This window comes from Cyanistes caeruleus, chromosome 1 (genome assembly GCF_971803275.1).
Source record: "Cyanistes caeruleus chromosome 1, bCyaCae1.hap1.1, whole genome shotgun sequence".
Taxonomy (NCBI): Eukaryota; Metazoa; Chordata; class Aves; order Passeriformes; family Paridae; genus Cyanistes; species Cyanistes caeruleus.
The window spans coordinates 31,603,918-31,630,984 of NC_141701.1; the positions used below are offsets into that span (position 1 = coordinate 31,603,918).

General features: G+C 35.3%; 1 protein-coding gene across 2 annotated transcripts in view; it reads right to left on the reverse strand.

Annotated features, from left to right (window-relative positions):
- Positions 1–2,234: 2,234 nt before the first annotated feature.
- Positions 2,235–27,067, reverse strand: part of CRISPLD1 (cysteine rich secretory protein LCCL domain containing 1) — a 36,345-nt gene continuing 11,512 nt past the window's right edge. For both annotated transcript variants that reach the window (XM_086884402.1, XM_086884410.1), the window contains exons 3-15: positions 20,653–20,771; positions 20,414–20,546; positions 18,855–18,970; positions 17,872–17,972; positions 16,600–16,779; positions 16,447–16,507; positions 16,255–16,321; positions 15,514–15,644; positions 12,540–12,583; positions 12,381–12,453; positions 10,238–10,313; positions 5,724–5,854; positions 2,235–3,823 (exon numbers count right to left, since the gene is read on the reverse strand). In XM_086884402.1, the coding sequence (XP_086740528.1) occupies positions 3,772–3,823; positions 5,724–5,854; positions 10,238–10,313; positions 12,381–12,453; positions 12,540–12,583; positions 15,514–15,644; positions 16,255–16,321; positions 16,447–16,507; positions 16,600–16,779; positions 17,872–17,972; positions 18,855–18,970; positions 20,414–20,546; positions 20,653–20,771 (1,284 nt within the window). In that variant the 3' untranslated portion in view covers positions 2,235–3,771. The remainder of the gene's footprint in view (positions 3,824–5,723; positions 5,855–10,237; positions 10,314–12,380; positions 12,454–12,539; positions 12,584–15,513; positions 15,645–16,254; positions 16,322–16,446; positions 16,508–16,599; positions 16,780–17,871; positions 17,973–18,854; positions 18,971–20,413; positions 20,547–20,652; positions 20,772–27,067) is intronic.

The following is a 27,067-nucleotide window of genomic DNA, read 5'->3' on the forward strand; positions in this document are numbered from 1 at the left end:
TTTGAAGTTTCCTTAGCTCATGTCCAGCTAGTACAGTATGTCCCAAGTTCTCTAAAGCCAAAGTTTCCTCCCATAGCTTCCAAAATGGTGAGAAACTGTTAAAAGAATCATCTGTTTGGGTCCAACCACTTTAGTTATGAAATCAGCTACATTGTCTGGATGGGATGCAGCACAACAGAGCAATGCATCAACTGGTCCTTACTGAACAGCTCACCAGGCAAATAACCTATGCTTGGCTCCTCTCCAAATAATTTCTATTCACTTCTTTGGAAAAGATTCCTCATGAAGCAAGTCTTAATGGGAAATACCACAAGATTGCAGGAAAAGGTTCATATTTACCCTTTGCTGCCTCATATATGCTTTTAAGGGCCTACTATATTTAGCAGGCTCATATTTCTTGGAATTTGAGCCCTTTGAAAAATTAAAAATGACAAATATTAGAACAGTATTAGTGTATTAATATATTAACAGTATTGACATATTAATGCATTTTTGTTATGTATAAGTTGGAATAATTCTTGTTGGCTACTTCTAGGTCTTCCCTGAGAAGAAAGCTAAATATTAACTAAGGCTTACTCTCTTACTGGTTATCCTTTTTTTTTTTTTTTTTTTTCAAGTTCAGAACACAATTTTTAAGCTGTTGGTTAACTAACCAAACATTATTCAGAATTTAAAAATTGACCTTTCTGTATTTTTTTTCATCAGCCAGGTTTTACAAGTTTTCCAATACTGTTAGTTATTCTTCAGGCTTTGTGTGAATTAATTGAGAGCATCTGGCCTACAGTTGCTCCTGCTGCAGAAAGAAATACCAAAGTGTAGCTCCCACTCTACAACTTCCTGGAAATGTCTACTCATTGACTTATTGCTTGCAGTAAATACAGAAGAAAATTTCTCGAAACTCCAGTGTGACCTGGAATATTTAGATAAGAACAAATTAGTCATTGCATGTGGGAAAGCAACAGAACTGAAAAAATTTGGGCAACGGAATATGTGAGGAGAAAGGATGGGGAGTAACTTTCTTCTTGTCACTCTTGATTAGTAGAGCTGCTCACAGCAATTATTCATACATGGAATGTTGGAGATATCTCTCTTTCTCCTCCCACCAAGAACTAATTTTATTGTTTTGGCCTCAAGGGTCCACCCCTGCCCCATTGCACAGGAACTTCCAGGAAGTGCAGGCTGGACTTGACAGAAAAGAGAAAGTAAAGATACACCAAAGAACAAACAAAGGCACCGGAAAAAAAAAAATGGAGGGAAAGGGCAGAAACTTGGTGTGGCAATTGTGTTTCCATGCAGGACCCCATTCACCCACCTACTCAAAATAAGCAAGTTGTGGCTATGACTGAAGGTTGGCCGCCTGCTCTTTCCCTCCCCGCTGGCTCTGCTCTGCCCACAGGAAGGGATGAGCTCTGCTGCCCAGTGTCTGGACCAGGCTCAGCGCTGGACCAGGCTCAGTGCTGGACCAGGCTCAGTGCTGGACCAGGCTCTGCACTGGACCAGGCTCAGCACTGGACCAGGCTCAGCACTGGACCAGGCTCAGCACCCACGTTCCACCCCTCAGGCTTTCCAGGGGTTCTGAGGAGGCTGCTGGGGACCATAGGCCAGGCAGGGGACATGGAGAGCTGTTGGATGGCAAGGCCAGGCTGCAAGGAAGCACATCCTGCCTGTTTGGAAATGTTTTGCTTTGGAAGCTTCCCTTGTGTGTCCTTAATTTCAAGGGTGGCTTTACTGCATTCTATGTTCTGATAATCCCAGTTGCAGGTATGCAGTATCTTCCTTCTTTACTTCTAAAAAAAGGTGGTGCAAGTCTGTCTCAAGCCTTTGGCTGACTTGGAGATTCATCACAGTCAAAGTCTACTTGCACTTTGGTTTCAATCCTGAAAAATGGTTAATGCCAGTATTGCAAAATCTATATAAAAGCTTCTTTCAATGGCCACCACTTGCAGAAAAAAATAGAGTTATACATAAAAGACTCTTTGTCTCCCTCATCAATTTGACCCTGGTCAAAACTTGAAAAAATGAGATTTTTCCATAAGACTTGTGATGCAATTAGTGGAAGTTTTGAGTCTAAACTGCCTTTACAGTTGAGTACAGTTTATAGTTTACTCAGACTATGGCTGCTTGCAAAATTTAGGTCAGAAAAACAAAGATATATATTTAGGGTGGATATTAATTTCTTTCTCTTGAATCAGGACCGAAAAAAACAACAACAAAAAAAGATATGAAAGGTATTCTTACAATGTAAATTAATTTTATTCAAAACAGATTAAAAAAAACTAACAAAGCTTGCCTAACTACATGAGGTAGTACATGTAGCAAAAGAGAAGGCAGAATATAGTATTCTGAAATATGAAGAATATGAATAAGTTTACAAGTTGGAGTGAAATAAATTCAACAACAGAAACAAAATATACCAAAAATAAAGTTTAACAGCTTTTCAGTCTTAAAGCACCAATACACTTTTCATAGAAAGAAACATATGTATCACCACTACATGTTCTTCATGTACCAGAATATGGTAAAATTAATGTACCAAGCTGTTCACCATAAATGAATTCTTTAAAACTGTGAAGCAACAAATGACATAATTGCCACTTGGCTTCGTACCACTATACTTCCTGGCCTGCAGGAGTATTTGCCAGGTCACAAGGAGCAAGGTTAGCCTTTGTTACCATTTTCTTTGGTTTTTTTGAACATTTACTCCCATATTAATGTTTAGCATATTGATAACATGTATAGCTCAAGGCTATAAGCTTGCAAAATTTTTTGTATGTGTACAATTCTACGTTTTTTCTGAACCCAAACTTAGGTAAATTGAAGGAATCACATGGCAAAAATAAAGCATGTGTTTGGGCAGAACTGCAGGCTTATTCCTTAATTTCAGGTTTCTGCACTTGTCAATACAAAGGTTTTATGAGATCCTTCAAGGTAATCTATGTCTGTTTCACACACCCATCCCAAGGCCGTGGAGTATCTGTGAAGGACTGTGCTATAATGAATTATGTTTATTTGAAATAAAGAGCTTAGCAGCATCCAATAAATATTTTATTAATCTATTTTAAAAATAAGAGACATGAATGGCCCAGTCTCTTAAGAATATTTCATAGAGGAAAGCATGCTAGCATGACCTGGGGCTTCTTCCTATATTTCATATTTCACATTTTATTTCAAAATAGGTGTTTGTGCTTGTTGTGATTAGTGTGAAATTGAGAACAATCTAGCTCTTAATTTATGCTTTCATGGCTAATGCTACTTTAGCTCATCAAAAAGTTATATATGTTTTTATTTTACTTTAAGGCATGATTGTTGTTATCAAAATATTGGGATGACTTCTTTTATGAACATTGAAAATAAAAACTCAGGCCTCCCTCTGGTATAGTTTCAAGGTTACTGTTAGTGGCATATATAAAGCACCATATAATAATATATTCAGATGAAGAAAACAAAGAACATTTATGAGCTTTGAATTAACTGTAAAAGAGTAACTGCTAAGAAAATATAGCAATATTTAACACAGGATTCAAAGTATTGTTATATATCATTATAGATTTTCAAATTAATTTTTCTCCCATGTTTATTTTTACCGTTTTTTTTTTTTTTTTCATTAAGATTTATATGTAATTTAAACTTTTTGGTGGAAAGCAGTATACATCTTCTGTACAATAATGTTACAGCTTTATACAAATTTTAGGAATCACAAGAAATGGCCTGTATTAATCTTTTCCAAGTGCTCTGGTTTCACTTGCCTGTTTTGTGTTTTACTTGCTAGATTCAAACAACAGCAAATACTCTGAAAGCCTTGCTTCCTGGAGGATTCTGTAAACTGAAACATAAAAACATTTCTCATGTTATCTTTAAGACCATAAAACTCCAATAACAACTCTTTTTAAATTTTTAATTGTTGATTCTAGTATCTTGCAGCACTTCTTGTTACAACTCATAAATTTAGCTATCTAGGATTTCTTTGAAACTGCTACAAATAAAAAATACATAAATTTCAGATTTTTTTTTTTTTTTTCGCAAACAGCTTAATAGGAACAAAATACAGCATAAAAAAAATCAAGTAATCCTTTGTGATGAGGACTTCTGGTTTAAAGAATTGAAGCAAAATACAAAAAGTGTTTGGAAAATAGAGAAAACATACATCTAATGCTTACTATTCTAGCAACTGTATTTGGAGAGAACTTGCAGACCCAGGAGATCACTTGTTGGTTAGTTGCCTATACAATGAAGAAGAGATTTCTACAGAGACCTAATGTTTAACAAAAGCAAAGCTTTCTGAATGGATAAGCATCTGGCTTCAAAAATACCCAATTCCAAAGAAGTGTTGTTAGAATAAGTATTTCTGCCTTAAAAGTTGGACCAGCACATCCTATTTACTGGTCCATTGTCTTTTCCTTAGCAAACCCTGTCTGAAGATTATCTGGGAAGGAAAGGGAAATGGAGGTGGAAGCAAGGAAAGGCACAACAGACCAGGTTGGTTACAACAGCATTAGAATTCATTGTCTTCTGCTTCACAGAAAACTTGCATGGGACTCTGTTCCAAACTGCTGACTTCCAAAACTTTACTAAGATGATTTATATGCAAATGTGTGTGTATTCGTAAATATTTTAAAATTTGTATTTATTGATAGTATGTAAGATGCATATTAGATACAATGCATAAATAATGATCAAATTTGCAACATTCTTCCTGTCTGCCTCTCTACTCAAGAAGATTTATATGGAGAGCAAAAATGTCAGTAAGGAAGCACTCTAAGGGAATTAAATGATCACAGAGGAAAGCAAAAAAATATGTAAAATAAGTTATCCATTGAGCAGAGAAAATCTGTATTTTACAAGCTTCCAGATTTGAATGGTCTGAGAGAGAGAAAAGATTCTCCTACCCACAATTAAGAACAAGACAAAAATGCTCAATATTTTCCTACTTCTGAGTTTTCTGCAGAAACCTTTTGAGTTTTTTTTCCAACTCAAATTTCTTGAAAAGACTGTAGTCTGGCTAGATAACAATCTTTTTTCAGTCTAAGAAACAATCTTAGCTTTACAGGACAAAAAGAGTGGTACAATATTTTTAAAGTGATTTCTCTTTCTTCCTTCAGAACCTGGAGAACCCTTTTGAGGGTTAAATTTAATCTGCAACATCTAGCCATGTGTTATCATCACACAATGCAAAAACACACTCAATACAGCTAGTGAAATTTCACAGCATCTTCATGTCTTTCAGAAAAACACTGTTAACAACCAATTATTAAAAAAAAAAAGGATGTCAAAAATATGTTTAAATGGATGTGAATTTTAATGTTTGTAAGTATTAAGTATGATTCAGGATCACTGGTTTGATACCATGTAAATCACTAATGAGCAGTTCATCAGGAACCAATGAACCTGCATCATGGATGTAAATTTTTTAAAACTCCCTAAGGAAGAAAATGCAATTTTCTTATTAAATATTGTGTTAGTTAGAAGCAGCAGAGCAAACAAGAGGTTTACTTTATTTCATAAGCAGCTTTTCAGGGTAATGTATGAGCTTAGAGGAGGCAGGCACCTCCACTACCACAGCTTCTCCAAAGTCACTGCAGCTGCTGTTACACAAGCTCTGTAAATCACCCCTTGTGGCCTGTTTGGCTTCTGGCCCTGCCCCAGGGACAAACAGACACAATGCAAGACTGTGAACCTTATGGAGGTCAAGAGTAAAGTGTAATCTTTGCAAATGGGCCCAGTACCTTTCTGAATAGATCCCATTTTGAAAGGAAGCAACATAGACTTTTCTTTTGTCTACTGGCATCACATCAACATAACCGCCCTGGTTTCGGACCACGCCAGCGTGCACTGCTGCCCGGCAGATACTGGAGATCTGAGAAGGAGTGAAGAGAAAGATCAGCTTTGCAATCATCCTTTTGTTTCATCATTTTTAAGATGAAGACAAGTAGAGGCATTTAAACCGAGTCTAGGAAACATAAAATATTGATTGCATGACTAATTTTATTAGTCTCACAGTATTTAAAAGCAGCTTCGTTAGGAAGTTAGGCCATTTTATAGGAATTCAAAAAGAGATTTCAGATCACTTTCACCATGATGCGAAAATCATTTATTTCAGGCTATTTCAGTTCAAGGATCAGGAAGATGTTTGATTCTTCAGTCTTTCAAAATGAAAGGATCTATCAACCAAAACCTCAAATATCAGTGACCTGATCCATAATTAAAGGGAGCATCACAGTTTTCTATCCAGGCATGGGTAACCACTAAAAGCTAATTAAATGAAGGGTATAAAATGTGAGCATCAGACAGAAGATAGAGGTCTAACATGAAAGTTCTGTGTGAAGTTAACAGCACTTATAGCTGCTTGAAACTTCTATTTTCTGGCCACGAATTCCCCTCAAGAACCCATGAGGAACAAACAATATCCAGAGAAGGAATTCTCAGTGACAGTCTTGATAACGGTAATTTAAATAATTGATTTAAACTTGCAGTACTCTATTACTCTTTCAGCATTTTATTGATTGTCAGAAGAATGAAACTTCTTAGATACTGCAGAAGGTAGGTCCCAATCTCTAAAACATAGCATAGCAAAGTGCAGTTCCAGCTTCAGTGTATCTCCACTTAGAGACAAGTTTTTTTGGTGGGAGAAGTTTTCAATGCAATAGGTTTCTCCACAAGCAACCTTAAAAAATTAAACCAATATAAATATAAATAGCTGGTCAAACAGGTCATGACTTAAACAAAAACTGATTTTTTTCCAGTTATAATTGGAATAATTTATATATGTTATCATAGCCATTTTCAATCTCATTTTGCTATACAAATTCAGGAATTTAAAATAGCAATGCTTTTCCTGCTTTCATTCTGAGCACAGGACTTGCCAGGTCCACTCATACATCATTTGTCTTTTAACGTTACAATACTTAAAGCAGTAAAGATCTGAAATTATTCATGCAAATGATCTTTTGCAAAGATGCTTTAAAGTTTTTCTTTCCACACTGATGGGCACAGTTTGTGAATATGTCAGAAAGGATACTATTTATGCTGTTCTTTTCTTCCTCCCAAGGTTGCAAAACTTTTTTTATACCCTGATCACCAATAGATGCCTTATTGTTAAAATTATAGGACCCCTTATTTATCTATACTGTGGAGCAGCTAAAGAGTAGACTGGTCATGAGCAATTTTAAATACCCAGGGATAAAAATGGGCTCTGCAATACAGGATTACAGTCAGAAGACATAAAAGATATTTACAAGTAATTAACTACACTGAAGAACTAGAATACTAGTCATTCTATTCATTCCTAATACAATAATTCAGCAGTAACTTGGTTTTCAGTTCCCACTGGAGATATAAAAAAAGGCTAGAGGTACAATTGGGGAAAAGAAAGATCAGCTTTTTCACCTCTGTAATAGTAACCAAAATGCTACACCCTTTACATCACGAGATAGGGATATACTTTCATAATCACATTTGAGCATGGCAAAGATACTGGCTGTTTCAACATTGTTTGGAAGTTTCTAGTCAAGTAAAAAAGGAAAGGAAAAGTCAGGGGATGGAGATTTTGAGAGAGAGGCTGACTACTTGCTGGAAACTATCTCCAGCAAAGCATGGGGCCATTGTTAGGGCTGGCACCACAACTGGACCAATCAAGTATGGCTGGGCCAATGCACAGCACTTCAAAGGTGAAGACAAGACTCTTAAATGGAAGATGTGGAAAAGGAGATGTCAGAAAACTGGGCTTCATGAAGCCAGCTCAGAGGCTATTTTCAGATGAAAAATAAACTGATATTCTAATGCTAAATTCCAGATGAGACTGGAGAACAAATGCACATAGTTTTTGAATAAATGAACAATTAAGTGAGTATAAAATCATAATTATGAACTAGTTTTTAGGAATAGCTACAAATAAATGCATATAGTTTTATAAACATATACAGAATTTTCTTTTTCACAAAGCATTATTTATCCTTATCTCTCAAGAACTTCCCATTGTCTTGAAATAAGACTATTAGACATGCATCTAAATGGAATCAGATTCCAGCAGTGATGCAACAGTATTTCCTATGCTCAATATTATGTCATCCAGATCACACTTACTTGAACCACTAAGGCTGGCCTCCTGTTGATTTAAGCAAAACAGGATTTCACTAAGTCTATCACAAATTTCACCATATTATTTGCGGTTTACATCAGTATCCTTGTGTCACTTTCTGGAAAACTTCAAAGATTTGGGGTTGCTTCTTTAATTTTGATGAAGAAATTCCAAAGGATATATAAGGCAGTATTTTTAAGTTACTATGAACCCTTCAATCAGCATTATACAGCCCTGCTTTATTACCTGCTTTATTTATTTATTAGGAGTGTGAGCACTCCTAAACTTGTTACTACTTTTAGCTGGTCATAGGATCTGAATATCAAGTCAATTATTTTCCTTCTTCAGATATTCAACAAATACCAGTATCTACCACAGCATTTAAACCTTTTATTTAAAATAAAAAAAAGGCATTTAAACCACAAGTGTCTTTAACATATCATTATAAAAATATGGAGATAATTAATAGCTTTCTACATCATATTCTCTATATTTTACCATAGCAGAAAAATTATGAATATTTTTACAAAAAGTTTCAGGGAATATTCCTATATATGGTTATTGAAACAAAAATTAGTATGACCAAGGTCCTCAAATGGTATAAAATTATATAAATACATCAAACACTTTTGATAAAAGATATTTGTTGGTCCCTAGATCTTGGAAGAACTAAGGTAGACACACTGAAAAATTCAAATTAATTCTGCTCTCCATATACCTATTTATCTCCTTTACCACTATACTCTCTGTACTACAATCTACTAAAGACATAATCAAGTACATTCAGTGTAAATATCTATCCTGACAGCATCTGAAGTTGATAAGAAGACTCCCATCTCTGTTTTTGTCCTGTATTTTGTCTGATTTTCCTAAAAGCAGTATGGCTGCACACATTTCTATACAATGTGTGCAATTGGCACATTATTGGCAATTAATAGATAGTACACCTAAAATAATTTTAAAGTATACCTCTATAACACTAATTAAAGTCACCTGGGACTTCAGCCAAAGAAAATACATATTTTGAGAAGGAAATACATTATTTCCTTCTGTCAAGGTTAAACACAAGCACATCTTCTTTCTCCTACAACAGTCTCTTCTAACTCACTGGGAAACTTTGTCTGTAGCCCATAATTGCAACGACAGAGCTGAAAGAAAATCATCTTCCACAAACTGGACTTGCATTGAATCTATTTTCACTGCCCCTTTTATACACCTTAAGGGTCCAGTTCACAAATCAGTTATCTTTCAAAACTGGAAATACTATTCACACCCATGGTACTACTTATAGACAAGAGCATTTTCAGGACAAGACAATTACTCCTGTAATCTAATGGACATCACTTAGTTTCAAAATGCTGAGGAGTCAATATTTGCATATTATTTTCACACATTTCAAAGAACTGGAAAGAATTGAAAAATCATCATTTGACTCAGCTGTTTGCCATACTACACTTTTATGAGAACCATAAGACTGTTAAACCCCAGAATTTACTGCCAAAAATATGAACTGCTTTCTCTGTTATCCTGGCTTCTCCACACAGATATGACAAAGGAGGGGCATAAATCAGAAATCTCTTTTCAGACTTTCTACCCACCTCAGAACTAAAAATGTTGTAGAAAAGACAGGGGAAAAAAGTTGACTAACAAACAGGAAAAAAAAGTCTGTTAAAATAATATGACAATGTGAGATATTTTACACAAATATATCAAAATACTGTTGCAAATACTTAGCTATCCACACAGATAAGAAATATTCAAAATAATGTCACTGTGGACATTTATTTTAAGAGCAATATTTTTTTGTATAGTCTGACAGAAGTTATGGTTGCATCAGGATCTAAAGTGCAAGGGTTTAAGTGAGTATACACTGCTAATGTTGAACAAATATTCAACAGTGATAATTTTGAAAAAAAATTTAAAGTATGGGTCCAGAGACTGGTGATGCCTATAATGAGTTTCCAAATAACTTTCCACATCTTCAGCATCTGACGACCACTAACTTAAATGGGAGCCTCTGAAAAAGAACTTTTGAAAACATTGTGTAAAACCATCATATGCAGGAAAGCTGTATATCAATATTCTATCTTATAGTCACATTATAATTGTTTTTGTGGAATTTTGTATGTAATTTTTTAACACAATGTAAATCCCTATACTTACATCAGAATAAATTCGTGTGCCAATCACACGAGCGTAGTGTGGATTTGCCTGCATACAGTTGTGAGGACAATACACCCTGAAAGATCAAAAACAAACCACACACAGTTAAGAAGAGTATCAGAGGATTAATATATCATGTTCAATGATAGCATTGTTAAGTATAAATCAAGCTGATTGTCTGTACATATGGGTCCATAATGATATTTAAAAGCTGTCAGTTTCTGAGGCTTTGACCATACAGGTGAAAGCATTGCTGATGTGTTGAGGTTCATAATGAAGTGCTTAAAATCATACTTTAACAAGTCTAGTCTTCCTTCCTTTGGATGAGCAGATGGTGTTCTTGTTCAGCATAGGTGAGGTAAGTAGTAAAGTCAGTGAGAAGAGAGTCTGTTCATTATTCTATAATTTACCTGATTCTAAGTGCCCTATACGAAATGTACAGTCAGATACCTTCTCAGAAGAGGCAGATTTGACTGAGGACCTGCTTTGATGCTTTGATACTGATAACCTGGTGACACAAGCCAATTTAGCAATTTATCATGAAGCTGTGCATTACATATGTGGCTAGAATGTAAAACATTGGAAAGTAGTGAGACTCCTAGTTGATTCTGGGAGGTCAGAAACCTTCTGAAACAAACCCTGTCTTTATTAATTGTATTTTGTTAACATTTGAGGAAAACTTTCTCTGTGATTCATGTCTTCTGTAGCTTCAAAATGCACTGGAAAACCATGTGAGAAGCTAAGAGTAATATAGAAGGTGTCAGCATTTTATTTTCTAAAGGTGATATGCTACAAAGAAGAACCATCAGCTGACTCTAGGTCTACTCTGAGCTATTTAATTTGAATAATAGTGCCACCCTACATGGGATAGCCCTGGGCAAGTGTTCTTCTCTAAAATGTTATCCAGGCTCCAATCAATATTTGGGAAGTCAAATCACTTGGGCATACTAGAATCTTGCCAGATGGGTAGCTAAAACATGCTGACAAGAGTCAGGCAATATATTTTTGTCAGAAGGAATCATGAAGTTGAAGAAGCCTGTTGAAGACCTGCTGATTTATGAGTTGGGAGTAAGAGGGAAAAATGAGGTTGTGTAATCAATGCCATGGCTGATTACTGCTTGTAATTCCCAAGAATTTAATTTTCAGAATTAAGAGCATGCACAGAATCTTGAAGGAATCACTGCCATTGTGAAGTTCCTTAAGCTGACACATCAGAATTTTTAACTTCGTATTTATTTTTTCATTTTCCTAAAGACATAACCTATTTTTCTCTTAATGAAACTAGGAGATTGTATCCATCCATTCCTGTATTCCACTCCTTAGCTTCCTTCTCCACATCTTCCAGCTAGAAAGCCAGGATTCATAGCCAAACTGCAAGTGAGTCCATGGACCCAAGTGCTACACATGAAGGGATGTTTTCCTAATAGTTTTGGCTTTGTACTTGTTTCCTGTGCTGGCTGTAGGATTGCTATGATAGTAATCCTGTGGATATCTTCAGCTTAATTTGTGGTAAATCATGGTACAGTGTATTTACCTTTGACTCATCTATGGTTTTAAGGACTGTTACCAAGTTCCTTTATCAAAATATTGCGATACAGGTGCCTTTCGAAGAGTTAAAACACAGGCTTCAAAGAAATGGCACAGATATTTAAAACCAACCTGCAGACCAGACCTTACCTAAACCAGATATATTAATTTTTTTTTTTTTATCCAGTTTCTCCAGAACTGCCATGCAAATTGGTAACTTCTATGATAATTATCTGAATTTTATCCTTCTGTTTTATCTGTTTAACAGGTAAATAAATTGAAATAAAGCATACTTTGTCCAAGGTGTATATTTATAATAACAGACAATGAAAAATGCAAATGTACTTTTATTAACAGTCTTTAGTGTAATAATTTCACTAAGATTAGCAACAGGATCTTAATGAGAAAAAGAGATTTTTCTAATGAAAAATCCTGCAGATCATCTTTACCTACTTTGCCTTCTACTGAGTCCAAAGACTAAAATATCACTTGAACATTTCTGACTTCATTTTTACAGCTACTGTTGACTCCTTTCTCAACAACTTAATGTAACTTAAAATAATTAGTAAGTGGCAGAAAACAGATCAACATTTTATTAACATTTTATGAACTTTACCTTGGACAGTGTGAGGCTGGCTTTTTAAATGGGCACAGTTGTTCCACTGTGGTTTCACAGGTGATAGCCTGAACTGAAGAAAATAAAACAAAAACAAGTAAATGTGTGATATTCAGAAAAAACAGAGAAGTGTTGGGCTTGTAAGGAATAAATACTAACCTGTTACTTTAGAGACAGTGAAGGAGTTAGCAGATTGGTATTTTCTGAAGAAGAAATATTAGAATTTATCAGTAAATAACATATTTCAGTGATTTCTTTTAGCTAGAATAATTTGTATTAGAAAATATGGAAATAAACCCAAGAGAAGGTCCCCAGTCAGTTTTTACTTATTACACCCCCTTCTCCCCAGCTGGGAATATATTTATTGCAATGACACATTTACTTTGTACTCCCAGTGAATCTGTTTCAAAAATAGGAATGTGTATTAAACTCTTTCAGGAGTTTAGTTTGCTAAGAGAATGCATGATAGGAACCAATTAAGCAAAATATTGGTCCCTCATAAAATAACACAGGGCTGCTCAGAAGCTTTCATCTGCCAGAAGAACTCATTCACCTTTTGCTAAAGGTCCATTCCTATAAACAACTGCAACACTGAGAAGAGTTTCTCCTCACAGCCTTTCTGAAACATTTCATTAAATTTTATTTTTGGATCTTGCATCTCCTGTTATCATCAGCATCATTAAAAACCCAGGATAACATGTAAGAGTTCTTTTTTTCCCCGTAAATATATGACACTCAGATGTATCTGCTTCCTGTTGGTATAAAAAGTCAGGTACATAGATTATGTTGTTTCATTACAAATTGATGAATGTTTTTATTTTATTCCCCTCATCTTCTATTTCCTTCCTCTTTTATCTCCTGGAATATGCCTCTGATTGTGATATATTTCATCTGTAACAAAGAAGCTGATGGTGCCTTTGGCACCCATAAAGTTACTTATTAAAAATTTTAAAAAAAACCCAACAAACCAAGGAAATTATTCCCTATTCACCTTTGGAGCAAATTGTTCCTGTGGACTCCACTTTTTGCCTGCATTGGCTTATCTACTTGTATGAACCATCAATTTCACACTGCTCATTTATTGGATTCCAATTTGTTTTCACTGATGTAGCTCAGACTTCTGTGGCCCTAGCAGTGTCAAAAAGTGATGCAGGAATATGTATTCTATTGTTGATTAACTTGTTGAGACATTCAGAACAGTACTCTATCCTAAGAAATTTCAACTGCTGAAAAAAGAATGGTATTTGCAATCCTGATAAGAAATCAAAGGAGCTGACATTTGCTGTATGCTGCACTGGACACTTTTCTGTATTCTCTAATCTGTTTTGCAGTAGAGATGAGATTCACTTTATTTCATTTATTCTTGAGTAGATTAAATGGTAGTTTATACAAGTCTCCATCTGCAGACACTGGTGAGAGCCAGGGAGCTGCAAGATATCCCCTGCCTTATTGAAGTCTTTTGAAGGCTTGAAACTTTGGCAAATAATCTTTATTTATCCCATAGCCAAAATAACTCGCCCTTAGTTCCAGTTCTCAGAGGATAGGTGCTAAATACACTATGCAGGCTGGACAATCATACAGTTTTGTTCCATATAGCATAGAAGCACAAAGATTTCAGCTGATGGGAAATAAATTGGTTCCAGTTCACAGAGATTTTATAGCTTATCTACTCCTATATTTGTAAGTAAGCTGGCTTCTCATATGTTAGCACTGTTATAATCAATATCTACTTCTCTCCTTGTATCAGAGCAAGTATCAAGAAAAAAAAAAAAAAAAAAAAAGAGAAATGTTTGTCTCTATCTTCATTTTTAGGCAGGTAAATCTAACCAGAGTCAGGTCATCAGATGATCCAAAGAAACTGATTGATATCAATGCCTTAAGTGCTACCCAGGTAGACCAAATTATAGGCCACTGAATTTAGTCTGCCATGTCAATGCCCCTCTCTATGCTGGGTTAGACATATCTGTTGAAAAGAGAAATGATGACAGGTGTCATAGCCTGTGTCATTTGTTTGCACAGCACAAGTGAGAGCACAGCCTCTGATGATTACCTACCTCCTTGACTCTTGGGTTTACATGGGAGCTAAATGTATCATTCAGAAAAATTCTGTTTTCTTTCAGCTCAATAGTACCCCTATGAGCTACACACATGCCACTATTACACATGTACTAACTCTAGACAGAAATAAATTCATAAAATAAATACATACATTAATAAATACAGCATAATACACATACATACAATAAATACAGCAATATAAAGCTCTAAAGAATACATTAGGATATAGTGAAGTTTAATTTGAAAATACCAACAATATCATAGATTCAAATATATTAATATTGATGTTTATCTATCATTGGATAATTACATATGAAAGAGCTAAGCATTCTCCATTTCTGTGTGTTGCTTTTCTCAGTTTTATTTTAGCATGTCTACAAGTATTTGGAGCTGCTTTCACATATCAGTCTTAGGGAAGGCACCTCAGAAGTGCAGTACACCTCCAAATTAAGTTTCCACAGTATGGAATATTATTCCATCACCAGCCAATGTAGAAATTGTGTAAAATATTTGTGCAAAATGTCATATGTAAACTTTGGAGCTGTAATGAAATTACCGAACCGTACAGGAAGAGGTGTATTTTCTTCTTCTTCCATACACACACTACAAGAGGCCATTTACAAACACAGCCTTTTAATATTATTGCTTAACTGTCATAGACTGCTCTGTCCATGTCCAAAACACATAAAATATTCTGCCAGTATGTGCTAGCTTTTGCCAATAAATATATACTCTTACCAATTAATTAACTGAATACTCCCAACATTATTCAACTACAAATGCTAACTTACTGCCCAAGTCATCCTGTAAATTACTTAACCTTCTTTCCCATTATTATTGTGCCAACTCTCTGTCCACCATTAAACACTGGCTAAAGTTTCAGAATGAATACAATATCTCTGTATCCACATGCCTATTTATAGCACTTTCATATTCATTATGACAAAAAAGCATAGCAAAATGTTATTAAAAATGTGATATATTTTGTATGAAATAAAAATAAACAGATTAACATAATACATTTTAATTTTTTTACATTTTACATTTAAATTTTTAATTTTATGGAAAAACTTACCCAATTGACTGAACACCATTTCTGTAAGACTTGATAAAGTAATTTTTCCTCCCTTGTCTAGTGACATCAACCCAACCACCTTCATTGTCTAGAATGCCATAATGTATGGCAGCTTTACAAATACTGGATTGCTGAAAAACAGAGCAGGAAAAGCAGATCCATGTCAGACAAAAAAACAGGTTTTAATGACAATGTGTCATTAAAAACTTGGTAGAGAGTCTCCTATGTTTGACTTGATTCATGTAGGTGTTATTTCAAGCAAATAAACCACCACTTTGCCCTACTCAGAGATAAACTATTCTCATTTTCAGTGTACTTGGTCACAACAGCTGTCATTTCCTATGCTGTTTTCCATTTGTAAATGGATTACTCTCAGCTAGTACTCTAAGCTTATACATAAGCAGGCCCATCTTACTGAAACAATTTTTACAAGCACACCCACAAATTGCTGTACTCCTCCTTTAGTTGCACCTTCACGTATTTGCATGTAAATATGTGGACAGAAAAAGTTCCATTTCTGTGTATGTATAAATATGGAGTACATTTGTTCAGTACACACAGAATAGCTGATGCATATTTAGGTCATCTATGCTTTCTTAAACATTTGGTGCAAGCTTTTATTTTTGGTGAATGCTGACATCCTCAAAATCTATTTTTAATACGATTTTAACTAGTATGCCTACAGAAAAGACATTTCATTAAACACTGTACTGGTACAAAATCCAATTTAAAAGTATTTACCATTTCATAATGTACACTTCCAATAACTTTGGCTTTGCTATCCAAACAGCCAGCAGGACACTCATACCTAAGAGAATTAGATACAACTTGGTTTTAAATCCTGGGATTACAAAAAGTGGAAATATTCCAGCTCACGTACAAATATAGCCTTTCAGAAAAGTCTCAAAATGACAACTGTAAAATTTACCATACCTATTGCAAGTTGTTCCTTTGCACTGATCTCTTAGCCTTACTTCACATGAAACAATCTGAGCTAAAACAAGCAAAAAGCAAATTCACTGCAATGAATTTGATACTAGATAATTCAATTTTGTTGACCACTTGCACATCAGGTAAATTCCTTACACATTTGCTGTGTGCTTATCACTTCATTTTTCTCACTGTCATCAGTGCCTGTGGAGGCTGAAGGTTGATGTGTTCTTGGCTGGCTTTGCACAGTTTCATCCTGGACTTTGGATCGCTGACGTTCAATCTCATTGGTTTCCTCTTCTGGTTCGTGGGGGGAATAAGGTCTTTCTGAATCCTCTGTGTCAGAAAATGGGTTAAAAAAAAAAAATACAATCTCTCAGGAAAAGAAAAAAAAAATCAGTTTGGAATGTAAATCCCTTACCATTTCCCTTACCATGTAAAATTGCTTTGTTCTCATAAGATGGTGGACAAAAGGAAGAAAGCAAGGAAAACTCTCCACTACTTCATAAGATGGAGAACTCAAGATGAATAAAACACCTCAAGCATGTTTGTGATAGTGAGAAAAGTTATACTTTTTTTTCCCCAGCAAATGTAGCACAATTGAAGTACGAAACTTCTCTTAACGCTCCTGTTTTAATATTTTTATGCCATCAGAAAACCAATTGGACAAAGAAAATCTCTGTTACACATGGGCAAAGTTTTACCAAGTTCAGAGATATCATGCAATTAAAGCTTATTTCATAGTAACATACACATGAAAATGAGACCCTTCTATTCATATATAGTGAAAATAATTCTGAAACACTCATAACTGTATCTACATTTCTTACTTAGAAGCATAAGGAAGTCATTTGGGCATACACATGCAGCTTTATTAATTAAAATTGCTAAATGAGTTGTTCACAGAGTAGAACAAAAAGAAGTAGCAGCTTCATAATACGCTGTGTTTCAATGCTACAAATGCTATTTCAAAAATTGTAAGTTAATAATCATCCTAGCTGACATTTTCTTTAATTACTAACGTCTTCTAGCTTTGTTCCTGATTTTTCACACACACCACAGGACCATGTCACTGAGATAATGTTTCCCTATAAACAAATGACTGCATAGACTTCCAGTGTAATTACAGAAAGGCACATAAAGAGCACACAATGAGTCTCCAAATTTGTGAGAACAAATTGAAAACCCTTGAATCAGCACTTATCAGCAGGAGTTCAGCGCACTCCATTCCCTCTGGCAGGAGCTTGTGATCCCACGTATCACAAGCACATATTCCCATTCATCATAGTAAAGTAGGGCCTAGCTGGTCTTTGGGCACACACATAATATACTTTATTCCACTATGTTAAAGCACAATAAGGAAAGAAATCGAAAGAAAAGTTACATTTCTATTCCTGTTTATAGTTGTAATGGTGAAATAGTACATACCTCTATAACAAAGGTTTTCTCTACAACCTCCTCCAAAACTAGGGGGACATGCAGAACAGGGACGGCCGGGTTTATAAGGAGCATGACCCCACCAGTTACCCCTTTACAGAAAAAAATAGCAAAAAATGCATTAATAAATGAGTGTATTAATTTATTAATATTAAACAGCACTTAATATATTGAGAAATAAATTATGAAAACCAGCAGGCACATAGACCATAACATTGTTCTGATATTTCCAAGCTGCAAGCAATAGGATGAGAGGAAATGGCCTGAAGTTCTGCTAGGGGAGGTTGAGATTGGATACTAGGAAGCATTTTTCACCAAAACAGGCTGCCCAGGGAATTGGTGGAGTCACCATCCCTAGAAGTATTGAAAAGGTGTATAGATGTGGAACTCAAGGACATGGTTTAATGGTGAACTTGCCAGCGTTAGGCAACTGGCTGGAGTCAGTGATCCTAATGGTCTTTTACAATCTAAATGATTCTAGGATTCTACACCAAATACACAGGATCTCACTGAGAAGTCCATGAAGCAAAAAAATTAAAAACTAACATAAATTGCTGTAAGATCTTTTCAGACTTGCATAGCAGCATAAGACCAAATTCCTCCACTTCATGAGAACAGGCACCACTCTCTCCTAGATGAAATATTCTATCAAATTTTATCTTAGCCATGGGCTTCCTGTAAGTCACATTCCTTTAAGTCACAGTGAGCACATACCTTTATTTTTCAGAAAAATATCACACTATAATAAAGGTCTCTGATGCTGTATATGCACTAAAACACAGGCCAGAAAACTGAAGCACCAGAAATCTCACAAGAGTATTTGTGCAGCTGAAGGCTGTTTGGGAACAATGCTCTATTTTGTAACAACAGTACAAAAACCAGAAAATCCAGACTGATTTCCTTGCAGATTATTTCCTGGACTATTATAAAGTATCTTGCCCCATCAAGATATTTTTGGGTGTCAATATACTTACTTAGGAGAATAATTGCATACAAGATAAACTGCTTTTGGCCAAATCTGTCCCCAGATGTTCATGTTATGACACAAATTAATTGCACAGCCAATTCTGCTACTTGTAGCCCAAACAACCTATGGAAAAGAAATGAGGAAAACATGAAAACCAAAGATGATCAACATAAAATCAAAATTATCGCCACTATACAAAACTCAAATTACCAAAGTATTCCCCTCTGTTATAAATGCCTTGAAGTGGCCTAATTACAACTGTCAAAAAGCCATTCAGTTATGCCCTTATTAGAGAGAAAAGTTTCACCTTGATGGAAAAGATATGGCTCTCATTTTATACAAATTCTCTAAGCATATATTTGAAATTGTCTCAAAACATTTACAAAACATGATCTGAAGAGCTGATTCTTGGAACCACAATTACTTGATACTTGTGAGTTAGAAGTTATGGTCCTGTGTGCTGGAATTCCTACTACAACCTAAGGACCCAGAGGGGTTTGGATTGGTTGAACTTAGACAATAAATTATTTTTCAGCAGTAAAAGGAGGTAACAACGGATAAAAACATTAACAAAAATACTAATATACTGAATAGACTCAAGTAATGGATTTTAAATGACTACGTTTTCATGCACTGCAATCTAAGGTGGCTGTACTCCTTTATTCACCTTTTATTGCAGATCTCAAAAATAATCAAAATTACAAAGTCTGTAATGTTCAAATGATAAAAATATAACAGGTGTTGAAAATCTATTCCTTCAAGGTAAGCCAAATTTGCAGATCTGGCAAGATTTAAGAGTTGAAAGAAATAAATATTGTGAAGAACTAGTACCACAAAAACTGTGTATATGTATTGATCTTGCATGTAGTGGTAAATGTAATTACAGGTTATAGATATGGTAAATAAGAATACAGAGGTAACTTTATTTTAAAATTAAATATGACTGTAAATTATGCTAGTAAACAGAAAATAAGTGTTTGAAAATTAATAATTTTTAAGTTTTCCAGTGTTATATCAAAAATTATATGTGGACCATAGTATAATCTGAAGACCATGTATTTCCCATTCGCTGAAAGCATGAGTGGTACCCCTGAACAAAAATTCAGGCTAGATACACAGATTTCACAAGTATGAAGTAAATGATCACTGTGTTATTTTAAAAACTTCCTGAAGTTAAAACAAGGTCTTAAAAACTAGTGCTTGATCTGAGGGATTCACCTAAGTAAAGTTTTTGGTTTTTTTTAAATGAGCTGTTTCTTCAACATATTATGGGAAGGGCTGTCCATATTATGCAAAGTGCACCGAGCAGTAACACTCAGTTTAACACTAGGGTTTGTGAGCTTTTTCCTCAATCCTGCTGATATTTATGAAGATGAAATCTAAATATTTGTAATACCTAGTATATTGTAACTATTGTAACTATGGGGTCTAAACAAGCCTTTTTGGGGCTTTTGTGCTGTGGTATTTCCTGTGAGTTTAGTGTGCTCTAAGTGCCAGACAGCAACCTAGCTGGAAGTCTCTGCCACTCTTTTCCATAGGTGATCAAAACCAAGCACACCTACATACCTGTGTGTAATGTGTACAAACAGGACCAGAGCATCTATATGGACAATATGGATTGCATTCATGAGGATGGGGATAAGTGAAATCTCTCACTTCGTCATACCATGCTTGGACATGAAATGTTGGAGGTCTGTACCTAGGAAAGCCAGTAGCAGTGTATTAGATCATTCAAAAGTTGAAGCTTCTACCATTTTTCCTTTCAATAACAAGCTAATTTTGTTAGATTTTTAAAAATCTTCTACCTTCCCCAGTGTGCCCCCAGATTCTGTCCAATTGATGGAAGAAGGCTTGCTGGTCCATGCTCCCACAGACAGGCTTCAGCCCATGACTCTGCAGATCTCTCCAGTTCTGTGTCCCATGTCTGAAATTTAAAAGAAAAGAAAGGGAAATCCTCTTAGAGATAATTGGTGTGTATCTTATTCTTTTAAAAATAAAAAAAAAATAATTTTTTTTAATTTTTGAAGTTTTTTCTTACTGAGGCAGAAGACTGAAAAGTAAGAACTGAAATATGCGTGCTGCATTTGTGTTACATAAAATAGAAAAATGCATTCACCAGGAGAAAAAAAGTTTTAATCCCTTCACAGCATTCCCTTTAGAAACCACGTGCAGCCACACTGCAGTGAATAAAGCACAAATATGAAACTGAAAGGCTTAGTTCAACTTTCCAAACTAAATTAAGTGCATTTTCTGTCTTGTGAGATTGTTTCAGTAATGGGAATTTTTCTTAACCGAAAGGGTATTATCCAACCTGCTTTCAAACAAGGCTTTATTTCGTCTAAACTAATAGTTTATGTGGAATGAATGAGACTTCCTCTTCCTTTTCTATAACCACCTTTTGTTGGAATAATACACAATTAAAACACAAAATATGAGAACTAGATTAAGGTTCATTGATTTTATGGATAGGTTGACATCCATGATAGCAAATAGGCATGCTTAGAAGTTCAAAAAAAGCTTATGAATTGTTGTTTATCCTTAATTCTTATTCTTTAAGGGAGATAGAAGAATAGGCTTGCAGCTGAAAGGCAAATCCAAGATTCTTTTTTTCAAAAGCATAGTAAGACATACTTCTTTTGAAAAAAGGCATACCATACTGTGAATACATAGTTTTTACTGCATTAAACTGGGGTTTGCTCAAAGTGGTCCATCACTCTAGTCCAAAATATCCATATTTTTTCTTGGCTTTTGCAATTTCCTGATAGCTGCAGAAACAGTTTCCAGATTCCTGACTCTCTAATACCAACACTCAGGTTAGGAAACTAGAATATTTCCAGGAAACAAACACATCTTGATGGAACTTGGAGTATTTAATCATACATTCAGACCAAATGTCAAAAAGTGAGACTATGCTATTTAAATAACAGTAATTCAATATTTCCAGATCCAAATTCCCATGCAGACACTGGAGATCATGTCTACTAATTTTTGGCACAGATGAAAGGTAGAAAACTTCTCAACACAGCCAAAGATTACACAATTATAACAGACAAATTCCATGTGCTAAAATTTATTTTTCTATGGATTTTGACATGCAGTTTTCAAATTATTAATCGGATAACTCATTAAAAACAAGTATGTCCTTGGTTATGCAAGACCATTATTATGTAAAGACTTTATTATCATTCAGTTTAATCCTAGAATATCTGTTCTAGCTTCTCTTCTTCAGAAGTCTCTAATGTATTGGAAAGCATTTTGTCTATTATTATTATCAGCAAGTAAACAATTTACAGGGTATATTTTGACACTCAAAATACAACCTTTATTTTGACAGAAATACTCAAACATATAATAATGACAGAATAAATCTTTTAACCCACCTATGTATATAAAGACCACTGACTTTAGAAAACTGCATGAATTTTCCATTCACTCTCCTGGGCCATTAATTTTGTGTCATAAACCATATTTACTTTTTTTTTTAGTAATCTCCAGAAGAAAATATTCTAATTTTAAATAATGAAGTTTTATATGATAGTTTGTATAATTCTTTTCCTCTTCCCATTATTTGTCACACCACCATAAAATGTTCTTCTCCCTATTGTACCCATTGTAAAAACACATGAAGATTAACACACTTCCTCCACATGTATACTTTGTTCATATTGGCTGTAGTACAGTTGCTTCATCTTCTACCATAAAACCACCAGACCACAATATTTTAATATAAAAGCCACTACAATTTGTCTTTGTTGCATATATTGTATGATATTAAGTCATCTAAAAATATTATAATGTGTAAATTTAGCTCTTAGGATGAGCCAGCCATAAAGTTAATATATTTCCCAAATAATTGCCATTAAGAATGGTTTTGCCAACTAGACTCTGAAACACAAATTTAGAATAATTTAGACTTAATGATAGAACAAAATTTCAGCACTTGCTCAGTTTTAGAACTTTCTACCTCCAAGGCTAGCTACAATTTCTTATCACTCTTATGACCTTCAGAAAGCCAGAAGATAATCTCTTGTAAGGCATCCCCCTACATTTTCCACTCTTAAAACAGAAGTCATGGTTAAAGGAATTGTACTATTGTTCTATTTTTCTCACCTCACCAATTTAAAAATATTTTATGCAGCTATTTTAACTGAAATAAGAATACTTGGGGTTTTTTTTATGTTTAGAGCTAGGTAATCAGTAGCTCCTTGAATCAACTCTTCAATCTTGTGAAATAGTTACCTTTAACAAAATTTTCCTTAAAGAGTGATGAAAGCTGTGCATGACAGAGCCATCCAGAACTCTGAAAGAACAGCTTTTTGATGAAAAACTTAAACTCATCATTAATCCTCCCAACCCACACTCTAAGTACTGTTGAAATTGGATATGGTCTTCAAAAAAAATTGTCTTCTTTAACTGTTTCCCTGCCTTCATCCACAGTATAAAATACTGTCTTTACTCCCTTTACCTTACCTAGCCAGATAAGCACACTTCCCTCTTTCTAGACGTCATCATAATGCACTTCCCTTGAAGCAGCTTCATTTATGATTACCGAGACATAACTTAATTTCTTTCTCATTTTTATTACTTGTGATGGAGTAAATGTCAAAAGTGTTACGTATTCAGGTGTAAAAAAAATCAGTCAAGTGTAAACTGCACTAGAGAGAAAAAAAACTCCTTAAGTGCAGTGCTTATTTTCTCATCAAAACCTCCACTTCTTGAAATGCATTCAGTAGAAGTTAATTTTTTTAAAAAAAAAAAAAACAACAAACTCTACTAAGGAACGTAAATTTTATAAAACATTCTGGAAGAATGTCCAAATGTCCCAGTTCCAAAGAATTTTCTAGAGATTAGAGACACTTTCTTGATTATCAGAGGCTTCAAAGAAAAAATGTGAATAAAGCATCACTAATCTCCTACATCCAGTAGACGAAAAAGAGATAAAAGTGCTAGAAGACCCAGTTACTTGTGTAACTACCAAGACAGAAGCCATAAATCACAAATCAAACTCATGTAGAAATGAAAAGGAATTCCAATCTCCAGGATGTCTATAATGACCTTCAATAAAAAGAGGAAAAAGATATTCAAGGACCAAGGATGATTTTGCAGGCTCAAGGATGAGGCATCCTGATGAGCAAGAAATCAGGCAAAAGGGGCAAGAGACCTGTGTGGATGAATAAAGAGCTCCTGTTATTACTCAGCCATAGCCAGGAAATACACAGGAGATGGAAACAGGGCCAGGCCACTTGGAAAGAATATAGAGAGGTTGCCAGAGTAAACAAAAATGAGAGAAGGAATGCCAAGGCCCTTCAAGAATGTGGTCAAGGACAACAAGGACAAAATGAAGGACTTATTCAAATATATCAATAACTGTTACTAGATGGAGGGGAGCCCTGGTAGCAGGACCCAGAGAAGACAGTACTGAACACCTCTGCATTGGGCTTCACTGACAAGACCAGGGATCTCTGATCTAGGAGACCAGAGTAACGGAATCAAGACATTCCCTCTGTCAAGGAGGACTGGGTTGGAGAACATCTAGCCAAACTTGACATCAGCAAGTCTATGGGCCCTACCAGGATGCGTTGACAAGTGCTGAGAGACCTGGCAAACACAACAGTGGGGCTGCTCACAATCATGTCTGAAAGCTTGTGGATGTCAGAGTGGTGCTTGAGGACTGCAAAAAATCACATGTCACCCCAGTCTTCAAAAAACACAAGTGAGGACCCAGGAAATTACCAATCAGCCTCACCTCAATCCCTTGAAAGGCAATGGAGCACCCCATTCTGGAGGCCATCTCTACCCATGTGAGGGACAAGGCGACCAGGCATAGTAAGCACAGATTCTTTAAATGTAAATCATGCTTGACCAACCTGATTTCCCACTATGATGAGCCAACTACCAGGCATGAGGGGAGAGCAGTGGATATCATCTACCTTGACTTCAGCAAGGTTCTTTGCACTGTCTTGCACAACATGCCCATAGGCCAACTCAGAAACTGTGGACGGGATGAGTGAACAGTGAGGTGGGCTGAGACCTGGCTGAACAGCAGATCCCAGAGGTTTGCAATCAGTGGCACAGGGTCTAGATAGAGGCTTGTCACACATAGTGTCCCCCAGGATTTAATAGTGGACCCAATACTGGGTTTTTTTTTATCAATGACTTGGATGAAGGGGCAGATGTCTTGAATTTTCTTCTTCTCTTTCAGCAATTAAAACAGGAGATCCAAATTTCTCTCCTAAATTATTCTAATTGAAGTTATATGAAGAAAAACTGCGTATCTTACTACACAGGAAAAAAGACTGATTATTTTAAAGTTTTTTCATACTAATGGTGTCAGATTAGTTCTAAATATAATGCATTTCACTCACAAAGCAGGCTAAATGAAACAAACATGTACAATAATCTGCCTAAGTATTTAAAGCATACCTCTTTACTGCAACAGGAATTTTATTCTTGCACTTTTAATAGCATTCCCTCGTTTCACTGATAGCAATTTTTGTGCTTCAAACAATGAAAGTATCTCCATATACAAAGAAAGATAAACAGCTAAGTTTTCATGTTCATTCAGATCAAATAACAATGAAGAACTTCAAACAAATACAAAATTAATTAGTGATCTTTAAAATGCCAAAATGCTTGGCATTTTAAAGGAAGCCAGAATAAAAATGGAAGAATATAAAGAGTCACAGCAACCTATTTATTTTACATCCTACCAGAACTAAGCATTTCTCAAACTTTAACCACAAAGTCATTAGTGATATTAAAATCTGACTGTTGAAATATATATTGAGCTGGCCTGAATTAAGCTTTAAGCTTAATTCAAGAAGTTCTTCCACACTACTCAGAAAAAGTTGGTATTTTACAGATTTAAACTAAGGACACTTTTAAAACAACTCTTTGAAAGAAATGGTAAAGTTGAAAAGAAATCTCTGCATAGCTGTAGGCAAGATTCTTTTTGTTTGCCAAAGGATAAATCAAATCTTCAAACACCTTTACTTAAAAATATTGGAAATTTCATAAAAAAGGAGACTATAGTTTTTTGAAATATAGGTGTGCATAGCTCCTGATTTCTCATCCATCAGTTTCCTCATCCATGCTCTGATGTGACCAGGTTTCAATGACTTTGCTCTATCAGATTTCCTTGGTAAATACAGGGTATTGAAATGAGCACAAGAAGATGAAAAGCGCAACAAGGCAGCTGATTCCCAGGTCTGACAAGCATTTTGACTGGGAATCATTTGGTACTACATGCAAGGTAATTCAACTTGTTTATCAAGTATAGCTGCCATTGTCAGAAAACAACATGAGATCTATCTTTTGGAAAGGGTATCAGAGTTGGCTTTCTACACTGAGACAAGGCACACATCGAAAATATCACAAACTGCTCAGTGGTATGATCCTCCTTGAAACTATTCCTTTTGTTTTGCAGAACACTGCTAGAGTGCACTTTGAAGTTGTTCATGGGTATTCATTCCACACAGAAAGACAGAGCATAAAAAAAAAAAACAAACCCTGAAATGGAATTAGTATGAATGTCAGGTTCTCAGCATCAATTATTTTGCTCTACAAATCTGAATGGCACCACAGCACTTGTCAACACGGACATTTCTTTCATCAGTATCCCGTTAAAACTAGTGCACCATCAAAGACACACAGATATGGGACACTCAGTGTTCACAAATGTTCTCAAACACTACCCTGGCTGAAGCCAAAACCCAGCTGAGCAGGTTAAACTGAATGGTAGCAGCAGTTACTGCCTCCAGCAGCTGACTCTTCCTCTACCCCAGAAGACTGCACTGCATTCTGCAGCAGGGATATTGCAGACAATACAGATACTCTGCCTGATTCTGGTTCACAAATTATCACACTAAAACAAACCAAAACTAATGCCAGTTTAGCTTTACAGACAAATTTTGTAATTTATCCTCTGTCAACACGGGGTTCAGGTAGAGTGTAGACCTAAACCAATGTTCTGCTTATTGGAGGAGCTGCTGTTTCAGTGAGGCTACAACATCTTAAATTAAAATTCATCAACAGTCATCAGCATCAATGGGGTGAATCACCTGAATTTAAACAGCTTCAAAGCAGATAGCTATATCTGAGCTAATTATCTAAATGACTTTTGCAGTTATATAGACAAATAGACATCTATAGAGGGAGATAATTTTAGCCACCCACCTTTAACTGAGAAAAACTGTGTGTTGGAGATTCTCATTTTTCTGT